General features: G+C 39.3%; 1 protein-coding gene across 1 annotated transcript; it reads right to left on the reverse strand.

The window, feature by feature from the left end:
- Positions 1 to 5,280: 5,280 nt before the first annotated feature.
- Positions 5,281 to 10,814, reverse strand: LOC109970916 (uncharacterized). The gene is made up of 4 exons (XM_020618832.1): positions 10,045 to 10,814; positions 9,255 to 9,309; positions 9,002 to 9,043; positions 5,281 to 8,370 (listed from the first exon to the last, which is right to left on the reverse strand). The coding sequence occupies exons 1-4, from the start codon at positions 10,264 to 10,266 to the stop codon at positions 7,982 to 7,984; spliced, it is 708 nt and encodes a 235-aa protein (XP_020474488.1). The 5' UTR covers positions 10,267 to 10,814; the 3' UTR covers positions 5,281 to 7,981.
- Positions 10,815 to 11,387: the final 573 nt, after the last annotated feature.

Here is an 11,387-nt window from a genome sequence, read left to right on the forward strand (position 1 = left end):
TTTCAGGTATCAAAATGTTCAGCTCTTCAAGAACATCCTTGCTTGTCTTAAGGATTTTTCTAAACCTTATACCTTTGAAATATTTAGCTTTATTTTGAAAGTTTTCCCTGATTCAAATGAATGGGAAAATTCTACTTCAGCATATTTTCAGCTATATCAGGTATGAAAATGTTCAGCTCTTCAAGGACATTCATGCTTCTATTCAGAATTTTTCTAAACGTCATACTTCTGAAATATTTAACTTTATTTTGAAAGTTTTGTCCTATTCAAATGAATGGGGAAATTCTACATCACACTTTCAGGGATATTTCAGGTATTAAAATATTCAGCTCCACAAGGACCTTCATGCTTCTGTTCAGAATTTTTCTAAACTTCATAATTTTTAGACTATTTAGTTTTATTCTGAAAAATCTTGCTCCATTCAAATGAATGGAAATATTCTACTTCAGCATACTTTCAGGTATTTCAGGTATCAAAATGTTAATAAGTGGACAACCACAAATTTTGACGGTTGTCTCCTAAAGTATTAGGATTTTTTGCTCAGATGGGAAGGCGGAAGTCAGAGGTGGAACCCTTCTCCAAGTACAGCACATTTCTGAATGTCTAAATATTTATAAGACCGTCACTGGTAACTGTTAAATGACAAAATGAGGGCACAGGGGAATATTTTTTATTTTCTTTATCCTTGTGTGGGTGGTTTTCTGCACGAAGGCTGTTGAACGCTGTCACACGTGTATTTCATAGCAACGAGTGCTACTGGGAGAATTTGGTGTGAGACAGTGTGCCTCGGGCAGAGCTGTCTTTGGTTCCGGGGCTGGGCATAGCCTATGGGGAAACTGTATTATAGAATTTAGCTGTTGATTGGGAGAACCCCCAGCGGTCACATGCATCAGAAGCTAGTTCTGGTGTAGGAGCTTCGTGACGGGATCATGATGTTTTCATTCTTCTCCGCTTACGGTCCAGTGGAACAGTTGATGAAGTTTAAATGAAGCAGAATTAGGAGATCAAGCAGACACGGGAGCTGGTGTTGATGGTATCCACAAGGTCCCCTTTCTCACCCCCTGCACCCAAGAGAATGGAGCCAGGGACAGCTGACCTGGATGAAATCAAGAGAAAGAGAACTGCAAAGCAAAAAAAAAAAAAAAAAAAAAAAGAGGCAGGTTTGGGGACAGCACCCCACAAGGGGGTGCTATAGGACTATTTTGGAAGCAAGTCTCTCTTTCTGCTACAAAAGCTAGACTGCAAATTCAGTAACTGTGCTTTTTTGATAAGAAACAAAGCTGAGGGTTTTCTGGCTGATTGTACATGTTTTTTGGGAAATTTTAAGTGTTCTCTGTCTCCTTCAGCTGGTTCATGTTAGTCATAAATGCCAGTTGAAGTTGTTTCTCCGAGTGGCACAGTAGTTCCAGTACAGGCTGCACATTCTAGCTCTGATTACTAGGTGCAGTTCAGACACACACAGCTGTCCTCCTCACAATCTTCACGTGAAGAGTGGAAGTAACACTATATTAAAGAGTGGCTTATCTAGACAGATGCCACAAAGTGCAACACAGGGCGTGGCGCCCCTGGTGGTTGTACAGGGAGGAATTCTACATACAGCATCATATCCAGGAAGTAAAACTGACAGACTTAGAGCACAGACTTATTTAAATTAGTTCAAATCTGGCTGTTTAGACCAGTCCACAACTCCAGTTGTCGGTGCATGTGCCTCTGCCTCTGTCACAGAGGAGGAAGAAAGGCACCTTTGTGATGTTTCAGTGCCGGCAATGTCTCATGGTAGTGATTCCAGCTGGGATGGCACAGTGCATGATTTCGCATCACAACATACGCAGAGAGGGCGAGGGAACATCCATGATTGTTTGGACATTCCCTCAGACCAGCTGCCATTGCTTCAGTCCACCTCACCTTATGGAGAGATAACACAAACCTACAGTCCTTTTAGCCTTCAAGACATGAGCATGTTACAGGAGGTAGAATTGATGGCAAATACTACTGAGGATGATGATAATGCTTCGCTCTATACTGAAATTCATTGGCTTTGCCCGGTGATACACCAGAAATTCCCAGTACAGGTGCGCTCTGTTGAGCTGTGTAGAATTCCACCTCAAAAGGGTGAGAGAGGTAGTCAGTATTTGTTCAGAGTGTGTGATCTCTGGCAGAACCGCACTGGTGATGACCCAGCCATCAATGACACCATGGGGGTGCTATTTCGCAGTGCTGTGGAGGCTTCCCTCCCAGTATCCATATCAGCATCTTCTGAGACAGGTGATGGGACTCAACACATTTACCTTTGAGCAGTGGTCCGCCTATGTCACTCAGTATATTGACAATGAGCTGGACATACAAGAAAAGAATGCAAAGGAGCTTTCTGTCAAGCATTATCCATAAACTCCAAAAACAAACATATATAAATTAGATTGGCAAGGTACTGTACCATGACCCCTCTAGGGTCCTTTCATGAATAAGGAGCTGGTCGAATGGGAAGCAAATATATATTATTCACAAAGACAAACAAGCTAATCAACTGTTACAGAAGAAAACACTAAATATATATGAGGTATTATGCACAGCATATACAGTATGTGTGCAAAGACTATACTAAATACACTGTATATCCATATAACAAAGCTCAGACAATGCAGTTCAATGATAAAATCTCTGAATGAAAGGAACTCCCCAGTTTGGCAATAACTGCATACATCCCCCATAATATTAGCAAATGGGACTCGAGTGTACTTTTTCAGGCCACCTGCTCTTTGCATGATTCCTCTCTGCTGTTACTGCCCATCAGAATAGCTCCACTGTTGCTTTCATGCTGGCAAGCAGCTGTGTTCGTCACCATCCTGTGTGCAATCAATGGGATTTTCAGATGTTCTGTAACACCCTGTAACTGACTCACTGCATCAAAGAAAAACTTCACTTCAGAGAGTATGTTGACACAAGCACTGTCAGGTTTGCCCAGCTGCACCTACTTTCTCACTCCCCTCTCTCTGGTTTCACTCCCTTACCCTGCTCAGTTTTCCTTCACACCTGTTTCTTACCCCCAGATTACCACCAGCTGCACCTGAGCCACCTTAACAAGCACAGACTGCTGATCAAACACACGCAGCCAATGGCACATGCTGAGGAAATTGTGTGGGTTTGTTTGCTGTAACAGAGGTAGAAAGTAACTAAGTACATTTACATTTTGAGGTATTTGTGCTTCATACTTTAGTTACTAGTTACTTTTCAGAAGTAAAGTAATAAAACAAAATACAATTTAATTAATTGTTAATTTATTGATCCCTGGTGGGAAATTCACAAGCTACTGAGCAGTATGTAGAGTACTTCAAATTATAAACATATAGTTAAAATGAGCTCCAACTTTATGAACTGCAACATTAAACCCCATGGGGTGTTCATTTCCAGCCATTTAATGTTTAATCTTGGGTACCTCTACATTAGCTTTGCACCCATCATAACTCCAAATAGTCCGTAATTATTTCAGAATGATAAAACCAGAGAGCCTACCACAACCTCTGGTACTCCTGCTGTCCAGGTTGCTGCTTTACCTGCCAGCCACTAGTTAAGGACAGTTTGGAAACCTGTGAGGAGTATTTTGTAACTTGCTCCCATCTGGGGAAAGAGGACCCCAGCTGAGTTGTTCTGCTGTGTTTTGTCTCATCCATAGACTGCTGAAAAAATGTTGTGGGTTTTTGTTTGTGGTATACAGTGCCCCACATTTGGACAAAACATGAAACAACCGGCATAGTTCTTGAAAAGAAAAAGAGGAAGGCATATGAATGCAGAAACCATGCAGAGAAAATGACATGATCCCTTATCAACTTCCCATTCTCGAACACTGTGAGCTGCGCTTACTGGATCACACAGCTACCATTGCTGGGCCTAAAGATAAAAATAACATTTCTTAATATTACCCAAGTCATAAGTAGCATGAATAGCTCAGAATCACCCTAAAACACAACCTGTCACAATATTTTGTTGAACTGAAGTCTTTTAATGTTAGCTACTGCAAGTGTGTGAAACAAAATGCAAGTCCTTCAAGTTTGACATAGGTAAAATGCAAGAAGAGAAAGTATGTGCAGTATAGTTGAATGCTAGCAAAGCTTTTCTCACCTGAAACTAAGCCCTTGACTGTAGGATTTTAAAGCAGACTCAGAACTGACACTATAATCCAATTCATACTATCTGGTGTTGTGTTTGAAAATGTTCGATAAACTGACAGAAACTGTGTCACCAATACTCATCACCAAACCATAAACATTGTAGGTTTCCATAAAAGTTATGATGTTAGAATGAATGGCTAAATAGAGCTGTTTGTAACTGGTTTATCAGATGATTATCAGATCAGATGAGACCTTTTTCTTTTCTTATTTCAGCTGGAAATACCCATGACATCACCTCATTAGTCAGACACTCGTGATCCAATTCATCTTCTTGTCAACTCCCCCATGTTTTTCATTTGGAGTTGTAAAGTTTCATCAGTGTTTGTACCTCTTTGGGGAACAATATACAATATCAAATCCACATGTACCAGCTTGGAGCATTGCTTAGTTTGAAACAAATACCAAGGTTAATCTCCTTCTCTCCTTCACCTTTTACTTCCACTGGCAAGTCGTATCAAGTTTAAGATTTCATAAGCCTAGGGTGCACTTTTATGCACACAGAATCCACAGATGCCAAGCAATGACAGGATTCAGGAACAAAAGGAAAAAGGACCCAGGACGCCCTCATTCTGGGCCTTGCTTATGAGAACATCTCACAATCTGACTGCATATGTAGAAGTTTAGTTGCAAATGAAATTTAAATACCTTTTATCCTTTGCCATCATCAGTTGCCAGTCATTATTTTATTTGAAGAAACTGGTCTTTTTTTTGTTTTTGTTTTTTTGTTTTACAAAATGTGTTACATTTAGGTCACTCCCATTCTACTAGCAGATACCAATTTTCACCAGCATACCAGTGGTGTGCACTCTTGTATTGCAACCCACTTTGATGCTGGTGTTCAAGTAGCACATAGTAGCAGATGTATCTCCTGATCCACGGCCGCATTGACCTTTGGTATGTCACTGTTGTGTGCCAAATAAAAACAACATGTCAGTGTTGCTCCACCGGTCCTTTTGCCACTAGCCATTGACAGCGGCTGTGTAAAATATGTAGCTAAAGCCATACAATTATACAGGACAATAAGGACATCCTGGAGGTCACTGACAAATGTTTAGTAAGCTGTAGCTGTACACATGCTTTGTAGTGTTCTCCAAAAAACGAGCGCAGGCCTAAATTCTCAAGTCAAGTTTATTTGTATAGATTATTACATTAAATGTCTCAGTAGGCTTTACAGGCCCACAGCAACAGCAGTAGTTGTCAATCAGACAAGCACATGACAAAAGGTTCAACTCAAGTAGATGGGATGCCATATGTAAAACAAACAAACAAACAAAAGAACAAAACAAACATGAGCACTCAGAGAGCGTATGTACCTCCACCAAGGCACAACATTTGTTCACACAAATGGGTCCCTTGTGAAAAATGAGATGCAGAACAACACAAAATATGCCCTAAAAGTCATGATCTGAATCAGACCTGGATAATCTTTTAGGGTATGAACATTTCAGGGTTCCATCTTCATCACAGGCCAAGTTATAGCAGAAAATATGTGTTAAACCGGGTTTTCAATGTTAACTTTAAATGGCTGTCAGAAATCTGAATCCAAATCAGATGTGGATGAAATCTGGTCTGATGATAGACATTGCCACCATATGTGTGGTAAATTTAAAAAAAAAAAATCAGTAACGTTTGACAGAGAGATATTTTTTTATTTTTGCCCTGTGTTAAAGATGGGATTTTTTTTGTTATTATTTTTTGTGATCTTGATCCTTGACCTTTTCAGACCAAATCTAATTACGTCTAGGGTTGGTCCTCACCAGTGTTTGTACCAATCTATCCAGCCATTTGTCCATAATCCTGCTAACCAACAAACAAACACACACACACGGAACCAAAAACTTAAACTTATTGGCAGAGGTAAAACAAACAAACAAACAAACACTGTAAGCCACTTAGATGCTATAGTAACGGTAGTCTTAGAATAAGCAACAAAATATAGTAACCAAATCATTTTTGCACATTTAATTCTCAATGTTAGTTAATGGCTCATAATTTATAAAAGAACATGTGAATAAATACAATATATAGAAACCTTTAAAATATATTTGTGATACTTTGTAAAACTGATATTTTCTTAAGTATATTTCTGTTTCCTTACATTGGAGTGGTCTTTTGAATGAGCTGTGCCATTAACTGTTGGCTTAAAGTCCCACTACATGTCATGTTCAGTAGGATTCTGAAAATTAGTTGTGTCTAACAAGTGCACATCATATTTCATATTTCTCATAAATTAGACCAGGTTTTTGTTATGTCATAATTACCCAAATACGATTTAAGTAAAAAGCTATCACCATGCTAACCTAAGGAACATAGATGCTGTACGTCAAAGCCACAAGCAAAGCACATTTTAAGCCAACGCAGTGCTGCTATATTTCAACGCAGGCAAATCAAATTCCATTCATTTCTGTTGTAAGAGATAGTAGTAATCTCAGCAACAAAAACAAAGTGCAAGCTGAGATACCACTGGGGCTAGGGGGGAATTTGGTTTTTGTTATTTAGATTTAGTGACTCAGGAAACAGTTCCCCTGAGGGCAAATTTTTATGTAATTATAAATTATTAATAAAAAAAACTCAGTGCAAATAACAACCTTAATCTTGTCTCAACAATTGAGCATATTTCTGGCCTTATACTCAAAAAAGCCCATCAAAATCTGTAACAGCTGAATGTACCCATGGCTCAAACAAGCTAATTCAAACCTTCTTTACTTCAATATAGTACAACCAATGATATCTCAGTAAAATAGGCCTACTATTCACCAAAAGAATACTCAAGTGCATGTACTGTATAAAAAACACTTTATATTAAAACTGGTGTCAAATGAAAGGAGCAATCTGAATAAATGATCAGACCTATTTTGCCACCCCACCCATTTACTCATGATGTCAGTGATGTGACTCATGTTTTGGCCTTTACAGTCTCAAGAATTCAATGCAGATTGAAAACAGACTGTAAGGGAAGTTTTGGAGATACAGCCTACCAGCATCATCAAAACACCAAATGAGGAAGAATGTTGCTCATGTCACAGAAGATGCAACAACATCTTACCAAGACAGTGTAATTTGTTACCTCTCTGTGTAAGTACCAACCTTCTGTGTTGCCTTATCAGCATACACATGGCCTCAGCTACGCCTCTCCTCCCACCTCAGTGTAACACACCAGTGCACACACACGCACAAAACAAAACGTTATGCTGAGGAAAGCTGCACGATGACTGAGTTTGTAATGATGCAGAAATTGCACCGGTGGGAAAATAGAGCCCTGTTGCCTCCAAACCTGAATACACAGTTCTTTTAAGAATAATAATAATAATAATAATCTTTATTTGTACCGCACTTTCCAGCTCAAGAGCACAAAGTGCTACAACAATAAAAACATAGTAATACAATATCAGTTAAGAACACTCATAAACAGACAGAAGCCAAATAGATATCCAGCGTCTGATATAGGCCAACTCCCACCCAGCCGGCTCTCGTACCGGGGGCTTACCCGTGGTGGCCCAGAGGAACAATACACACACTAAACATATTAAAACTAGTTAAGAAATAAATTATTAAAGGTGACGAAAATCAGTGAACACGCTAGACATTAAAAGCTTGTTTGAAAAGATATCTAGCTAAGAGGTCAGACTTGCAGACCATCCTTCCGCCATTTCCGCTCTGCCTGCCTGAATAAACAGGTACTACATTAAAATATACAATGCTTGCAAATATATGATGAGAAATAACTTAAAATGTTTTTTTTTAAATAAACCCATAGATTACTAGGACTGAAATAATGTGCACATAATAAAAATATTCTCATCAAGATGTATTGTCTATATACAAAAAGCACCAGCTGAAGCTGTTGCGATCAGTTTGTAGCCCTGATCAATCCACACACTCAAATGATCTCCTTCCGACAAATCAAAAAGCTGCCCCACAAATACATTCCTAGACCTTTGTGAAGTGCAATCTACACCATCCTTGGCATCTGTCAGGGGTACTATCATGTCGTAGCCTTTGTTCCAACGTTGCAGCTTTACACTGAAGCCTTCAGGCCCATCCTCACTGCGGCAACTTAAGGTAATCCTTATATAAACAAAATAGAGACCGTTCTCATGAATCAGTATGGCACGTTTTTCTTCGTTGTAGTAGTAGTTGTCACCAAACATCACATCCCATTTGATGAGCTGTCCATCAGATGTGTTGCCTGTAGCCACAGACCCTGGAGGACAGGGGACATACTGCAATTAATGTTTCATTTAAATATATAGGTCCCTCGTGTTATTGTCTATTTTGACTGGTTATACATTAAACGATACATTCTGAACATCCTGAAATAGCAAAGAGTCGCATCTTAAAACTCAGTGAGACTCATTGCTGAATGACAGAACTCCTGATTAAAGCAAAGAGGCTCTGATGAAATGTACAAAATAATTATGTGGGCCTGTTGGCCGCATGCCAGCATCTGAACTTTATGTGCACACCCACAATTTCATTATAGATATACAGATGCATATACATCTGTAGTCACCCTCTGTTGTTGTGAAACTCACTGTCAAGAAAACTTTGTTGTTAACTGTAGATTCATGACAGTCAACTTTGCAACATTTGGGCTGTGATGATGTGTTTCAAAGTGAGATTTTATAGATTTGTTCATTTTGTTTTTAGACTTATTAAAGAAAATGGAAGATCTTATTTAACTTATTTTTAGAGTATTTCTGCAGCTCCTTACTCATAGAACAGAAAAAAACACAGTATTGTTATATTGAAGTATAAACTAACATACCATCTTTCATTCTTTAACAGTCGGAACAAAAGTCAAATGGCACTGAAATCTCAAGAAAAATACTTACTGAGATGAATGTGGAGATTTTGGCAGCTTGTTTTAGGGTTGACTGTTAGAGACAGAGAGGTTCAAATCAGTTGCGCTCGCTCATATTTCAGAGGAAACAAAACAAGTGTTTTTTACTTGCATAACAGGACACCAATTGAAATATTCTTTATACTGCCAAGGAGAGTGGAGAGCAGAAAGGTAAATCCTTCAATTTGTAAGTGAATCCACCTCAAACCTTTGTAAAATGACATTAATGACATGTCATACTGTACCTGCAGGGCATAGGCTCTGTTGCTTGGAGGGTACTGGACTTTGCTCAACTGTACTCTGGAAATAAAAAAATACATTTTTATTCAGGTTTCCTCATGAGTAATATTTTAGTCTGATACAGTGCTGTCAACTACCATAAGTCATGTCCTTTATGAGGATGACATGGCAACTTGTTGAGAACCTAAACTGTGATTTTGTATTTACAGTGACACCAACAGCATGGGCCAAGTAAAATGAACAAAAATGTGAAAGCAACAGGTTGTAAGGGAGAAAATAGCTCCTTTACAATTAGTAATAAATATATTTTATCATCCATCATCATAGTGCCCATAAAATATATTCAGTACAGAACATGCCTGGGATCTGATGAGTTAAAGCAGCACTGATAAACATGCAGACACAACCATCTATTGTATGTAAACGGAAATCTTTTACATCATAAGACACAAGAGCTGAAATCCATACAGCTTTATCTGTCTCATCCTATCTCTGGTCACTATGTATCATTAGAGATGCACTATGCTGTGTTTTGTGCCAGCCTTAAATCAGCTCAAAGAGTTGACTGTCAAATTAAAGGAGCTTTAAATTCCAGTTCACCCAAAGCTTCAGGGGTTTAGTGAACTGATGGCTTTTTAAGACTGAACTATTCTCACTTTGTTAAGTCAGGCATATTTGTATATCCCAATAATACTGAATAAAAAAGCTGTCAAGAGCTTTACATGCTCACATCATCACTGGTTCCAACACAGCCAAATCTCTTTAAGAAGACAAGGAAAATGTTTCAGAACTAACCATTTCTCTCTTGGATCCAAAGTGTTGCCTTAAATCAGCACCAGTGGTAAAAATGAACAGTGCTGTACATATGAACAGTAGTAACAGAGTGATGAGTCTGAGACGCGTCTCCTGTTGCTTCATGTCCTGGCAGTGTTTGATGAGAATGAGAACAGATTCATCCGGACCCATACAGCAGGCATCTTCAACTGGCAGAGTGTGCTCCATCACTGTCTGTCCCATGGCCACGGGTGTGATTGCTCTCCAGGTGTCTGTAACTTAGTTGGTCCTGAAAACAGCTCTTTACTAGTCAAACATGGAGAGTCTTATATTGGCAGGAAAATAATGGGGCTGTAGCCAACCGCCTACGCCAACAAACCTCAGTCTGGAATTACATCATGTCTCTTTATACAAATGAAAAGAGAAAATGGAGGAGGAGCACAGTTTATATACAGTGGTGTCCAAAATTAACTTCACCTCCCACATATCATCATTATATTCTAATAATAATGCTACACACCAGTCCCTAGTGACCCCATATATATATCATATCAAAATATATCATGTCATGATACAATGTATGAGAATACAGATTAAACATCAATATAGATACATTTTCTTAGCTCCAGCCTTCCCCCCACCCTCCGGTTGGGATAAGTGGTATAGATAATGAGAGCTGACGGACAGCAGCAAAGGGAGGTAAACAAGGCACATTGAAAAATGTAGAGGTAACAGCTGGCGTATTAACATAGAGAAATAGAGAATAATATTTATATATCTTTGCACTTGGGGGGGGTCTACTGGGAGCAGTGCTGATGTTACAGCGGATGACGAAACTGCCTGGTGCTGTCAGAGTCTCGTGCACGGGGTGGGACTTCCCAGAACAGAGCCGTCCGACCACTCCATAGTAGATGGCTGATGCAACTACTGACTCTTCAAACTGAGAAATGAGGGGCGGGACAACGCTTCTGATTGGATAACTTTTCACCTAGAACTGTCAAATTGAGTTGGATGAAAACCGGTCTCTATACTGTGTGTTAGGCTTGAGGTTGGTGCTACAGGCAAGCATGAATGTACTTAACAATTTTGCTGGCAGGATATGTTGACCTGATGATCACACTAGAGGAAAATCACTGGGTCACAAACACATTCATTTTCATCCACTGGGAATCAGGAACATCCACAGACGCTGTGACCTCTGACTCACTAAATTACAGCATATGCTGATTCTATTATTGGGGGGGGGACTTGTGAAATCACATGAGGATTCCCTCTGAAAGCTTTACAACAATACACACAGTCATGACTCACAGTTATTGCACAGTCGCTGGTGAGGTAAACTATCCAAAAAAGCAGTTTACACC

Source organism: Monopterus albus, unplaced genomic scaffold (assembly GCF_001952655.1).
Source record: "Monopterus albus unplaced genomic scaffold, M_albus_1.0 scaffold209.1, whole genome shotgun sequence".
Classification (NCBI taxonomy): domain Eukaryota; kingdom Metazoa; phylum Chordata; class Actinopteri; order Synbranchiformes; family Synbranchidae; genus Monopterus; species Monopterus albus.